The sequence below is a fragment of the Rana temporaria genome, chromosome 4, assembly GCF_905171775.1.
Source record: "Rana temporaria chromosome 4, aRanTem1.1, whole genome shotgun sequence".
Lineage (NCBI taxonomy): Eukaryota > Metazoa > Chordata > Amphibia > Anura > Ranidae > Rana > Rana temporaria.
Window position 1 is genome coordinate 228,501,010 of NC_053492.1, and position 14,656 is coordinate 228,515,665.

Here is a 14,656-nt window from a genome sequence, read left to right on the forward strand (position 1 = left end):
TACACGATTTCCAATGTGGACATATGAAGCGGAGTTTCATCGCACTAGTGTCGCCAATAGGTGTCAACCGAGGATGAGATGACCAAAACTCAAAGGCAATTCATCTAAATAGTACATTGGCAAAAGGAGAAGAGAATAGGCCATAGTGTGATACCATTTAAACAGGAAACATTTATTGTTTAAGTAAAAATGGACACTCGCATTTGAGAAGGTATTTTAAAGCATGTAGATAAAATCAAATCTTGCAGTGGCTTCAGCAGAGCCCGACCGACGCGTCTCATCCTAATAAGGCATCATCTGGGGTTAAATACTTAAGCCTATTGCATGGACTAAATATAATATTAACCACTTGACCACTGGGCACTTAAACCTCCTTCCTAACCAGACCAATTTTCAGCTTCTCCCGTCGCCCCCGCCCCCCTATAAGTTAGTAATTAGTAATTTTTCTTCATAAATTTTGGCCAAAATTTATAATGCTTCATATATTTGGTAAAATAACCCAAATTGGTTTATATTTGGTCTTTGTGAAAGTTATAGAGTCCACAAGCTATGGTGCCAATGTCTGAAAATTGATCTCACCTGAAGTACTGATGGCCTATCTCATTTCTTGAGACCCTGACATGCCAGTAAAGTACAAATACCCCCCAAATGACCCCCCTTTTTTTAAAGTAGACACCCCAAAATACATTCTCTTACTCCTCCTGAGTATAGTGATACCACATGTGGGAGACTTCCACAGCCTAGCCACATACAGAGGCTGGGTAATGCTGATTACGGCTGAATATGACCCGAGTGTGGCTGAGTATTGCTGGGTATGGTTGAATATGGCTGGGGGTGGATGGGATGGATGGCGGTGGAGGGATGGCAGAGTATAATGGTGGAAGGATGACAAAGGCTGCAATGGGCACAGAGCGGCGCTGTGGGCACTACACATCCAGCCCACAGCGCTACTGCACCCGATCTCTCCCACTCTCCTCTTACACTGTACAGAGATGGGAGAGAGGAACCGGACATGACGCCGGTTTGTTTACAAGAGATTGCTCTGACATTTGATGGAGCGTTCACGTGGTAAACGGTCGCTGTCAGCTGCAATTTACCGTGATCCTGGACCCCTGGTGGTCACGTATACTCCCGTGTGTGTGATTCTGGGAGACGTCAATGTACGCCCTCCCAGAGTTATCGAGCCGCGCTGTAGCCGTCATTCGGCTATGGCGCAGTTGGTAAGTGTTTCAATTACTGATTGGAAATTATCTACTTTACTTTTCTTTACATTTACTTGGACTTTAAGATATTTACAGCTTCTTCATACTTTTCATCTACAGTTTCCACGGAATAGTTTAATGATTAGACAATCCACTTTAGAATCAGTGCTTGGGTCTGAGTGTCTGGATAAGCCCACCTCGAGATTGTATTCTCATCTTGCATTTAATTCTATCTTTATAGGTCTATAAGAGCTAGGTGGGTGTGAGATATACCAGATTTGGATATGGAGGATTTATAGGGGTGTGTGGGATTTCCCTTTTGCTATCTTTGAGAGACCAGAAGATCCAATATAAATTGGTACATAGAGCATATATAACACCACACAGACTTCAAAACATAAGTCATGTGTGCTCTTCAGAGTGTTGGCGATATGGAGCAATTCAGGGGGATTTTACACACATTTTCTGCACTTGCCCATATATAGCTATTTTTTGGGTGGAAGTGGTGGATCTATTGAACGCTATCACTTTTGCTCCTTAACCACTTAAGGATCGTCTCCTGCACATATACGTCGGCAGAATGGCACGGCTGGGCACAACACGTACCTGTACATCCTCTTTAAGTGCCCAGCCGTGGGTCGCGGGCGCGCTCCCGCAACCCGGCCTGAAGCTCCGCGGACCCGATCGCGGCCGGAGTCCCGCGATCGGTCCCCGGAGCTGAAGAACGTGGAGAGGTGTTGGAGAGGGAAAGGCGATCAATGACTTCACACGTCCAGCCCCGCCCCGCCCCCCTACAGTTAGAAACACATATGAGGTCACACTTAACCCCTTCAGCGCCTCCTAGTGGTTAACTCCCAAACTGCAATTGTCATTTTCACAGTAAACAATGCATTTTTATAGCATTTTTTTGCTGTGAAAATGACAATGGTCCCAAAAATGTGTCAAAATTGTCCGATGTGTCCGCCATTATGTCGCAGTCAAGAAAAAAATCGCTGATCGCTGCCATTAGTAATAAAAAAAATAAAATGCAATAAAACTATCCCCTATTTTTTAAACGCTATAAATTTTGCGCAAACCAATCGATAAACGCTTATTGCGTTTTTTTTTTTTTTTTTTCCAAAAATAGGTAGATAAATACGTATCGGCCTAAACTGAGGGGGAAAAAAGTTTTTTTTTATATATTTTTGGGGGATATTTAATTTATTATAGCAAAAAGTAAAAAATATTGAATTTTTTTTTTTTCAAAATTGTTGCTCTATTTTTGTTTATAGCGCAAAAAAGAAAAACCGCAGAGGTGATCAAATACCACCAAAAGAAAGCTCTATTTGTGGGGGAAAAAAGGACGCCAATTTTGTTTGGGAGCCACGTCGCATGACCGTGCAATTGTCAGTTAAAGCGACGCAGTGCCGAAAAGGGGCCTGGTCCTTAATTTTTGTCAGGGTCTTAAGTGGTTAACCGGTTTCAATGTTTGTTTGCTTACTGGGCCTGGTAGAGGCTATTCTTCCTACAGTGTCTGAGCGAGTGTTTGCTAATATAACTTTATTCTATGCTTCAATTTTGGAAACAATTGATAAATAATAATCTCCCATTGTATAGAGATACTTGCATGAATAGGTGTTGTCCTAGTAAGTACGATAAAGTGTGGGCAAAGTGGCTGGACAAACTGTATACAGCATCTAATTCCCATGATGCCATTAATTATAATATGGGTGTTCCCATATAAAGAATGCTTGGGGTCACTGGGGATAGAAGGAATTTAATGTTCTTCACCTCCCCTTTGTCTTTTCTGGCTTGGTTTGGTATTTAAGTGCATAAATGGGATGGGGGATGGTTTTTGATTTAAGCTTTGATAAAATATATAGACTGGAAGGGGGAAGGAAACGAGAAATATATTTTCTATATTTTTTGGGCATTTGAAACTATTTTAGGTTCAATGTGTATGATGTAATGTGTGTTCTGTTTGTTAGTAAAAGATTTATAAAAAAGGGGGGGGACGGGACTTTTTTATACTCTCCGATGCTGCATCTAATCCCCCCCCCCCCACAGGTTCTGCACTGAGACCTGAGCGATTTTAACGCCTGAGATTGCTCAGTTCTCCCCTCTGCAGAGTGCTAGTAACGGTCAGTCACCACTCTCTGCTCTGGCCTTCCAGCGGTCTCTGGAGCTCTTGGCTGTGGACTGGGCAGGAGCGTCTGGATGGATACTGACTGTAAAGTTGGAATCCGATCCAGAGCCTGAACCAGCTAAGTGACATGAAAATGGGTGACAGGAGTGCAGAATAAACTATATATTTATTTATTTTTGCTTCTGTTTTTTAGCATTTGCATTTATGGCGGTGGGGACCGTAAAGGCCAAATAAATGTTGTTGCAAAGGGAGTGGATATAATCATTGCTACTCCTGGAAGACTGAATGATCTACAAATGAACAACTATGTTACTTTAAAAAGTATAACTTATTTGGTAAGTAAATATTCAAAGTGTAACTAAGCCCACATCATAAACTATCAATGATTGCTTTTTTACATGCTGTTAGTCAGTATGAGATTTGTTTTCTGTATTTTGCAAAAAAAAAAGGTTGAACCTGCTGCTCTCTACCTCGACCTTTCAGTTTTTTTTTTTTTTTTGTCCTCAAATCCGCCTAGGGATTTTGCAGCTGTGGTGGCAATACTGCACATGCCCCCCCCCCCCCCCCCCCAATGTGTATCGGTCTGGGGTGCTCCTACTCATTCACCAAAAAAAGTATCAAAAAGAAATAACAGCAGAGACCATTTTTGACAATTCCTTTATTAAAAAAAATCCTAAACTGTCAATTGCGGCCCCCGCCGACCCGGGAAAAAAAAAACTCTGGGGAAATTCGCACTGCACATCATGTGTGAACCTAGCATGATGGCTCTTTCTGCCACAAGTGCTTTTTGGGGCAAATTGCCATCGAGCTTTGGTAGCTCAAATTTGTAGTGCTCCTACTTGGTCTTCTCATACGAGTCTCGCAGGCTGCGGCGTGAGGCTCTACCCTGTTCTGGTTTAGCTGTTTGGGTTTTGTTGCAGTGCTGCCCTCCCCTTATGTTCAGTGTTTTGAGACATCCATATCGTAAAAACCCTATTAAGGTGCAGCGCTAAAAAATCGTGAGTCCTTATCAGTGGCTCATTTTAGAAGCTCAAGGTGAAGAGTCCAGTAAGTGCAGACAAAAAAAAAAGCTTGTGAGCGATCCTCCACCAACAGAAATGCATACACTGACTCATACCATCAGGGTTACAAAACCCAATCGTCAGGAACGCCTGTGTGTTCCCGGTAGTGGGCCTCGGCCAGGTGTTGACAACCCCTGCTATAAAGGACTTTCTATGGATCTCAATGCATACAGTGTTCAGGGATAGGCAAAGAAATCCTTCATTATGTAGTATTAACGATAATCAAATGTATTGAAAATCCAGCAAAAAACACTCCCCAAAAATCAGATAAAATCTTGCATGTAGAGTAGCCATGTAAAGGAATGTTTCCAACCATCAAAAGGGCTGATCTCCATGCGCGACAACGTCATGTGATCCTACTCCAGACGTCATCAGGGGCGTGATCCGTATGATAATGAATATGACGATACCCTGTGTCCTGAAATGTTTGAGGATTTTTTATTTTTTTTGGTTAACCTGTAAATCCATTTTGTGGAGTACTTCATGGGTATCCCATCCCTTCTCTTTGTTGATTTATGGCTAAAACTAAAGCTATGCACGAAGGAAGGTTGTTGTTGTTTTGTTTTGTTTTTTTTTTGTTTTTTTTTTGCACCAGTGTCCATTCATCCGAAGGTGACAGGATAACTATTGTTATAGATCTGAAGATATCCTATGATCTACTTACAAGAAAGTATTTTCATTAAACCAAAAATCTTTTTTTTTTTTTTTTTTGAGTGAGGAAGAATTGTAACCTCCTATTGACTTTTTTTGCCATCTGTGCTCCTGCTGTGAAAATCTTACCTATTTCCGGTCCTCGTATCCACAACAGTTGAAACCTGAAAGATTTGCACAATCCCGAAATGCATGACAGAGATCTTAATCTCTGACCAATGAGTTTAGAGTAAAACCTTCAGTAGTAGGGCACTGGGCACAAAAGACTTCTAGAGGCAGCCCCTGATGGTGACCGACCTATCCAACCTGCTAGGGGCCAGTGCCTTGAGGAGTAAGGACTTGAGCTCCCTGTTGGGAATCTTGGTTTACTTACGATAACGTGCAGATCCTTAAGTACATGCAGCTTAAGCTGCAACAGCCCTATCCTGGATCTAAGGGCAGCCTGTAAGTGTTCCTCATGGGGGCTCATGACAGTGACTCCACTGCTCTGTCAGTGTCTCCACTAGGGATGAGCTTCGAGTTTGAGTCAAACTCATGTTCGACTCGAACATTGCCTGTTCGGCGAACAACGAACAATTAGGGGTATTCGCGGCAAATTCAAAAAGCCGCGGAACACCCTGTTAAAGTTTATGGGAGAAATCTAAAGTGTTAATTTTAAAGGCTAATATGCAATTTATTGTCCTAAAAAGTGTTTGGGGACCTGGGTCCTGTCCCAGGAAACATGTATCAATGCAAAAAAAAGTTTTAAAAATGGCAGTTTTTTCAGGAGCAGTGAATTTAATAATGCTAAAAGTGAAACAATAAAAGTGTAATATTACTTTAAATTGCGTACCTAGGGGGGGTGTAAAGTCAGCATGTGAAAAAGCGCATGTTTCCCGTACATAGAACTGTCCCTGCACAAAGTGTCATTTCTGAAAGAAAAAAAGGCATTTAAAACCGGCTTTGCGGCTCTAATGAATTGTCGGCTCTGGCAATTACAGAGATGATTCATTCATAAAAATAAAAAAACTTGTGTGTCCCCCGAAATTCCATTAACAGGCCCTTCAGGTCTGATATGGATATTAAGGGGAACCCCGCTGTCAATTTAAAAAAAAAATGACGTGGGGTTCCCCGCAAATATCCATACCAGACCCTTCAGGTCTGGTGTGGAACTCCACCACGCCATTTTTTTTTTTTTAAATTTGGGGAGTTCCCCCAAAAATCCACACCAGACCCTTATCCGAGCACGTTAACCTGGCCGGCCGCAGAAAAGAGGGGGGACAGAGTGCGGCCCCCCCTCTCCTGAACCGCACCAGGCCACATGCCCTCAACATGGGGAGGATGTCCCCATGTTGATGGGGACAAGGGCCTCATCCCCACAACCCTTGCCCGGTGGTTGTGGAGGTCTGCGGGCGGGGGGCTTATCAGAATCTGGAAGACCCCTTTAACAAAGGGGACCCCCAGATCCTGGCCCCCCCCTATGTGAATTGGTAATGGGGTACACTGTACCTCTACCATTTCACGAAGGAAGTGTAAATAGTTAAAAAAAACAGACACCGTAGAAAAAAATCCTTTATTAATAATAATAATAATAAAAAAATCCACTCTCAGCCCGGCCCCCCCGCTCCAACGTGGTCTTCTAACCAGCGACGGATGATCAGCGGTCCGGTCCAGCGATGAGGAGATCCATCCGTCCAGAGCGCAGCAGGCTTGTACGCACCCTTGTACGTCACTGGGAAAGACCGGGAAAGACCTGGTCTTTCCCAGTGACGTACGAGGGTGCGTCAGAGGGGGCGGGGTCACGTGACGGGTGGCCGCTTCCCCTATATAAGAAATGTCACAGCTCCAGCGCGTCATTCCGCTGGGCTGTGTCCAGCGGAGAGAGGAGCTCGCCTGCTGCGCTCTGGACAGATGGATCTTCTCATCGCTGGACCGGACCGCTGATCACCCGTCGCTGGAGAGATAATCCGTCGCAGGATAGAAGACAAAGTTGGAGCGGGGCTCGGGCCGAGAGTGGATTCACATCGCTGGATTTTTTTTTATTAATAAAGGATTTTTTTCTATGGTGTCTGTGTGTGTGTTTTTTTTTTAACTATTTACACTTCCTTCCTGAAATGGTAGAGGTACAATGTACCCCATTACCAATTCACATAGGGGGGGGCAGGATCTGGGGGTCCCCTTTGTTAAGGGGTCCTCCAGATTCTGATAAGCCCCCCGCCTGCAGACCCCCACAACCACCGGGCAAGGGTTGTGGGGATGAGGCCCTTATCCCCATCAACATGGGGACATCCTTCCCATGTTGAGGGCATGTGGCCTGGTGCGGTTCAGGAGAGGGGGGGGCGCACTCTGTCCCCCCCCTCTTTTCTGCGGCCGGCCACGTTAACGTGCTCGGATAAGGGTCTGGTATGGATATTTGCGGGGAACCCCACGTCATTTTTTTTAAATTGACGGTGGGGTTCCCCTTAATATCCATATCAGACATGAAGGGCCTGTTAATGGAATATCGGGGGACCCCCAGCTTTTTTATTTTTATTTTTTGTGAATGAATCATCTCTGTATTTGCCAGAGCCGACAATTCATTAGAGCCGCAAAGCCGGTTTTAAATGCCTTTTTTTTCTTTCAGAAATGACACTTTGTGCAGGGACAGTTCTATGTACGGGAAACATGCGCTTTTTCACATGCTGACTTTACACCCCCCCCAGGTACGAAATTTAAAGTAATATTACACTTTTTTATTGTTTCACTTTTAGCATTATTAAATTTACTGCTCCTGAAAAAACGGACGTTTTTTAAAACTTTTTTTTGCATTGATACATGTTTCCTGGGACGGGACCCAGGTCCCCAAACACTTTTTAGGACAATAACTTGCATATTAGCCTTTAAAATTAACATTTTAGATTTCAAATGTTCGAGTCCCATAGACTTTAACGGGGTTCTAAAGTTTACACGAACATTTGGTGTGTTCGCAAGTTCTGATGCGAACCGAACAGGGGGGTGTTCGGCTCATCCTTAGTCTCCACCAGGCAGACAGTGTCCCTGCTGCAGAAGAGAGATGAACATTCACAGGGATGTCGTACAGGATATGAGGAGTATACAGAATATCAACCTCCCCCTGGGTGGCCTAGATTGGTTTATTCTTTCCCCCTTTCCCGAGCCTCTGTGGGCTGGGTGTTTGGAGCTCTTATGATTATGGATAGCTGTAGTGTCCATTTTCTTTACAGTTGCTGTTGGATCACATTCCATTATTGCCACTATACTGGTATTCAGCCAGAGGTCTTCTGAGCACAGGCTCCCTCCTGTGCTGCTCACGACCTGGACTTGTATATTATTGCAGTGGAAGCATCAGCATCCTTGTTGGAGATGGAAGTTAGTGGCCATATTGTGAACAGGTACCCATATCCTGAATTGGCAAGTGATGTGATGGTCAAGTGTCACCTGTGAGCATCATGCTTGGCACTCTTCATGTTGCTAGCATTTGGGGCAGGCACTATTGGCTATATTAATGCCCATGTAACACATGGATAAGTACTGTGTTTATACGCTGCCAAATGACACCATACTTGGTACCCTCCCACTTTGTTAGTTTGGCTTGAGGCCTGGCATATCTGTTAGGGTTTTAGCCCAGCATTTATTTTCAGTTCTACAGTCCTGCTGAGGGTTTAGTAGCTCTGGGTTTGTTGGGGCATCTCAGGGAGCAGGATGCCCCTCCCTGAGAAACACATGGCACCTGCTTCTATTTTTGGGCTCTGCCAGGGGGTACCAGTGGTCTCTGGCACCATTTGTATTGCTCAACAGTTAACTGAAGTAGGAGGGGATACAGAGGCATCTCTACTCAGGCAGCCTGCAGCGTTTCTTTCCTGGATCCAGAACGAACAGCTGGTACATTGTCTCCTATTTGGGTCCTCGTAATTTTGTAGGCCTTAAGCATGCCTAATGCTTCCCCACTGCTCAATCTTGGACCTGGCTGTATTCATAGTTTCCTAATCCTTGCCACAATATATTCTGCTAGGAAGTTGTATGTTCAGAGAGGCTTTTCATTGTGTAATACAATGTGTACCATTCCGATTCGAAGATAGCCTGTAGCTCCAGAAGCAATAATGCCTCCCTAGGATCCCCCAGTGTCCTTGGGACTAATCTACTTTCCAATGCATGTGCTACTCCCAGGTGTCTCTTATGTTATAAAGGCTGGGAAACTCTTGTTTAACCTTGCAGCCCAATCCTCATGGAGAGCCTGTTGGAGTGGGCTGCTTTTGCCGTTTCTTCAGCTGAATCCTGCCATAATAAGTTCTAATGCCGCCTACACACGATCATTTTTCGGCATGAAAAAAAAAAACGTATTTTTCAGCATGTTCAAAAAATGAAGTTTTTTAAACTTCATCATTAAAAACGACATTGCCCACACACCATCGTTTTTAAAAAATTATGAACAAGCGCGGTGACGTACAACGGCACTCTAAAGGGGAAGTTCTATTCGCCTTTGGGCTGCTTTAGCTGATTCCGTGTTGGTAAAAGACGATTCGCGCTTTTCTGTCTGTTACAGCGTGATGAATGTGCTTACTCCATTATGAACGGAGAACGAGCGCTCCTGTCTCATAATTTGCTTCTGAGCATGCGCGGGTTTAAAACGTTGTTTTAGCCCACACAATCCATTTTTTACAACCCGAAAAACGACATTGTTTAAAACGACGTAAAAAAAATGCAGCATGTTCGAATTTTTTTTTTTGTCGTTTTTCAGAAGCCAAAAAATGTGTAGCCCACACACGATCATTTTAAATGACGTTTTTCAAAAATTACTTTTTATGCCGAAAAATGATCGTGTACGCTGCATAACAGTTTCATGAATAACATGCTCTATGGAAAAGAAGCCCAGTTGGCTACTGTGGGCTTGGTACAAATCTGTTATATTCTGGGGTAATAGACTTGACTTGTTGGATCTTTCCCTCCCCCTCGACATTCTATATTGAAACTGTTAACCACTTCAGCCCCGGAGGTTTTACTCCCTTCCTGACCAGGCCATTTTTTACAATGTGTAAATTTAACTGACCATTGCATGGACATGCAATGCTGTAATCAAACAAACACAATTTATTTATTTTTCACAAATGGAGCTTTCTTTTGATGGTCTTTGTTCACCTGTGCGGTTTTTATTTTTTGCCCAATAAACAAAAAAAAATTATTTTGAAATTTTTTACCGTCTGCTATAAAACATATCCAATAAAGTGCAAAAATAAATTTCTTTCTAAAATTAGGCCAATATTTATTCTGCTACATGTTTTTGGTAAAAAATAAAGCGTATATTGATTGGTTTGCGCAAAAGTGTCTACAAACTATGGCGGCAATCAGCGATTTTTCAAGCAGGACGGTGACATTACAGCGGACAAGTCAGACACTAAGTGATACTTTTTGGGGACCAGTGACATCATTACAGTGATTGGTGCTAAAATAATACACTGACACCCTTAACCACTTCCGGACGCAGTTGGTGGATTCTCTTGTCTTCTGCCTGTATGAGTTGGTTTAAGTTTGTATTCTGCAGAGCAGGCATGTTTTCAGTGTTCACATTACATGTCTTCTAGGAACACCACCTCTTCGGAGCGGTCTTGACACTCATTTTAGGATGTCACTGGAGGGTAGATGTACCCTTCTACCTCGACTAAAGTTTCTTAGACTTCCAGCAGGAGAGAGCTCCCTCCACACATTTTGGGCCAGCAGAAATATGCACCTGTCTGCTTCATTTGTATTCATTGGATCCTACATTTCCCAAGCCAACAGACAGTCCTTCAGTGTGATGTGTCATGCATTGCCAGAGGATAAAACAAAACAAAAAACCCTAAGGTTGGCGCTGCGCTGAATTAATTGAGTGATTAAAAGGTGTAACAATAAAAATTAATAGTTATATAAATGAAGAGCAGCTAGCATTAAATTGTGTACCACAATATTACAAACATAAAAACAAAAAAAGGGGATGCAGCGCTAATAAGTGACGAATCAGCAATATAGGTGAGTAATTGGTGATGTTAGTAGAAAAAAATCAATAATAAAAATGATCATTCCAAAGAATAAACAATTTAAGGAATAAATAAGAGAAAATCACCACGCTGCAAATAGTCCAGAAGTTAATGAATGATTGCACTTAATTTTCTCTTAATTGTCCCACAAGTGAAAATGTGAAAAAAACTAAAAAAAGAAAAGATGACACGGAAAATCCATATAAAAAAGATCCATAAAGATTTCCAAGACGGTGAAGATAGGGTGATGAAAGATGAAATTCCACACTGCACCCGTGCTTATAAAATGCCTCCTTACCGCAATTAAAGACTGTATCTCACCAGTCTCATAAAGCCTATGGGAATTGAGGTATCCCACAACCCATCCACCTGGATGATCAGAGGGCTCAGCATAGGGTCCGAACGGAACCGTGGATAATGAAAGAGAAAGGGATTCTCATAGTGTATACCGTTTAAAATCACAATCGATATTTATTAAAAGTTGCACTTACAGTTAAGTAGTGTATAATAGGCAGTAACAAGCAGTCATAGAAAAAAGTCCTTCTCCGATGCTCCAATGCTACGATGCTTCCTCGCTACCAGGACTCACACACCGCTAGCGTACAGGGCGAAAACGCGATGACGTCACAGCAACCCGACGATCGTTTCGTCTCAACAGGACATCTACGGGGGTTTGGCCGGAGGATGCCTAAACAATTAGAGTATTTTTAGCCAATGTAGAATTCTTTAAAGCGGAGTTCCACCCAAAAGTAGAACTCCAGGATTTTTAAATATTCTCCCATTAGTACACCCCCCACACACTAAACCGTTTATTACATTTGTAAAGTTTCTTACAAGTTGAGAGATGGGACGGATTTTTCAGGAAGTTGGCTTTGTGATTCAAAAAATGCATCATCTTTTCTGGCAAGGAAGATCTCTTAGATGAGTGATTGCATCATCTCTCTCCCCCTACATTTCCCATGAATGCTTGGGATGGGAGTGAATGTGGGAGGTACACTCCCCTCATTCTGAAGCCAGAAAGCCATACATAACACATTATGTTAGGTTACAGCCTTATACAAACCAGTGCAACGTGTCAGGGACCACCAGAGCCAAATATCAGTGCCTCTTGTCATTCCCTCCAGTGCAGAGCGGGGATTATTATCAGTATAGCTACCCTTTAAATCTGCTAAATACATTCTAGGAGCACCTCCACGCCGCCCCCCACCTGCCATCTCCATGCAGAGCGGGGACTATTATCAGTAATCAGTTGTATGACACAGCGGGGATCACCCACTGTGTCAGGTATAGTATACAAGAACATTATGATTCACAGGGCACCATGCCAATTGTGCTGTTATTGGCACAGTGCACTGTCAATCATAACGTTGGGTGGAGGGGCATCAACGATCTATGTTCTCGTATACTATACCTGACAAAGTTCGACATCACCGCTGTGTCATACAACTGATTGATAATAATCCCCGCTCTGCACTGAGATGGAAGGTAGGGGGATGCAGAGTGTAGGGGTGGCACAGACTGGGGGCTGTGAGACCCCCTCTGCCCACTACAGGAGATGGAACTCCATGCTCGGTCTTCAGAGGACTACAAGTGGCGGTGCCAGACCGCTGGCTGAGCTGAGGAGAGGGATAGCAGCCAGCGGTCTTGCAAACAGGATGTCAGCAGGAAATAACTTTCTCTTTTCGTCCATGGACGGACATGGCCTCCTTAAATCTTGACTTGTGGGTTATGTTTCGTCTATTAGGAGAGGACTAGACAAACATGTTAGATATTTAAATACATGTAACTTTAACAGAGTTAAACAGCCCGCCCAGGGGGCGGTCCCTCCAGTCATAACCCCTCACCCTGCAGCCAGCAGCTCAGTAGAGAAGGATCTGGCTCCCTTTGGGCCCGGAGTCCTGAAGAAATGTTCACTTTTTGTTTTTTTTATTTTTTGGTCCTGAGATCTACTATCAACTGCCGGCTGGGTAACAGGCTGGAAAATTTAGATCCTTGTAGTCCCCCCCCCCCCCCCCCCCAGTCTGGCCATCAAATGGGAGCAGACCTTGGCTACTCACTGGGTCGGCCACAACATGCCCCGGTTGCTCCAGGGGTGGCCGGTGAGCTCTATGCTCCGGGGGTTCACATATGACTGGGCTGCTGTTGTCTCAGACACTGTGAACCATGGCCGACAGCCACTCCAAACTGCTCGGCTGTGGGTCTGTCAGGAACACACCAGCAAGTCCACGCATGGATGGGTAAGTAATGTTCCTCCTGTTACGACAGGTTAGAACAGCTGGGCATTCCTGGGGGGGTCGCTTAGGGGGTCTCCTGTCCTCCCTTTCCTCTCCCTCTGTCTCCTCTCCTTCCTCCTCCACTTGCGGGGCCTGCTGCGTCAGCCGCAGTATACCTGTAGGGGGACTCCGTATCCCAGTTGAGGGCTGTCAGGGGTGTCCGGTTCCACTCTCTGTGGGGGATGGTATGTTACTTAGAAGCCTTCGCTCGGTGTCTCTGCAGCCTTCTCGTCCGCCTTAATGTGCTTGGGCGCCATTTTGGGTAGCGTCTGTGCCATTTTGTTGTTTTTTTTCAGCATTGAAATTCCCATTGGCAGCGATTTTGTTGTGGCAGCCCTGTGGCACAGGTCTTCATTGCGGGCGGCCATTTTCTTGTAGGCATGCCATTCTCTGAGGCGCCCGGCGGACATTTTGGAGTGGGGTTTCTCTATGGCTTGGCCTCTAGAGCTGGATGGCTTCCTGTACGACATGAATAGCGCAAATCACCCCACAGAGCACCTCAGTCACACACTGTGTGTGAAGGCAGAGTGGATGATGGCGCTAAGCAGTTTCTTGCTGGGTGGTGAGTTCCCTGGGTAAAACACCCCCGGTCAGTGCAGCAAGGAGGGAGGGAATTTTTTTGTGCAATGTGCCTTGACTTAGTCCCTAGGGCTGTCAGTGAGTCAGCATTAAGTCAGAACCTGATGTTTCTTCCCCAGACATTCCAGAGGCAGCAACCAGTGCCCCTGCACTTGCAGTTCCCATGGAAACCTTGTCGGTGGTCCTGGAGTAGTTTGTTGCCAGGGTGGAAGCAGCATGCGGGCGTAAGGGGGGTAAAAAGCGCCCCCTCCCCCGCTATTTCCTGGGGAATGCTTTTACTCGGGCCTGGCTGCAGCACAGGAACCCTGTTCTGGAGTGTCAGTGGATGCGGAGCACTTGTGGGTGCACTTATCAATGCAGTCACCCTTAAGCTGGAGGATACAGCTGAGACATCCACTGAGGGGTCGGTCCTTTTTGCGTCTCACTAACCCGACTCGCGCTGTTAAGGTTTTTCCTCATGAAACTTTTTTTGACAAGTTCATAGATAAGGAATGGGAATGGCCGCAGGGGTCCTTTGTGGTCCCTCAGCGCATAGTGGCCCATTACCCATTCGAAGAGAGCCTTTTAAAAATATGGGCTTCGCCCTGGTCGTTGACCCCCGGGATCGAGGTTGCACAAGGTAACCACTATTCTGGTAGAGGGGACCCCTGTTTTTAAGAACCCTACTGATGGGAGGTCCGAAGCGGTGAGTCGCTCCATGTTCACCATGCTGTGGTCAGCATTGCGGCCAATAATGGCTGTGACTTTGGTGTCTCAGACACTCACTGAATGGGCTAAA

The 14,656-nt window shown here is 44.7% G+C and overlaps 1 protein-coding gene across 4 annotated transcripts in view; it reads left to right on the top strand.

The window, feature by feature from the left end:
* The window catches only part of DDX43 (DEAD-box helicase 43), a 263,226-nt gene that overhangs the window by 142,552 nt on the left and 106,018 nt on the right, over positions 1-14,656 (top strand). For all 4 annotated transcript variants that reach the window (XM_040349947.1, XM_040349949.1, XM_040349950.1 and 1 more), the window contains one exon: positions 3,521-3,662. In XM_040349947.1, the coding sequence (XP_040205881.1) occupies positions 3,521-3,662 (142 nt within the window). The remainder of the gene's footprint in view (positions 1-3,520; positions 3,663-14,656) is intronic.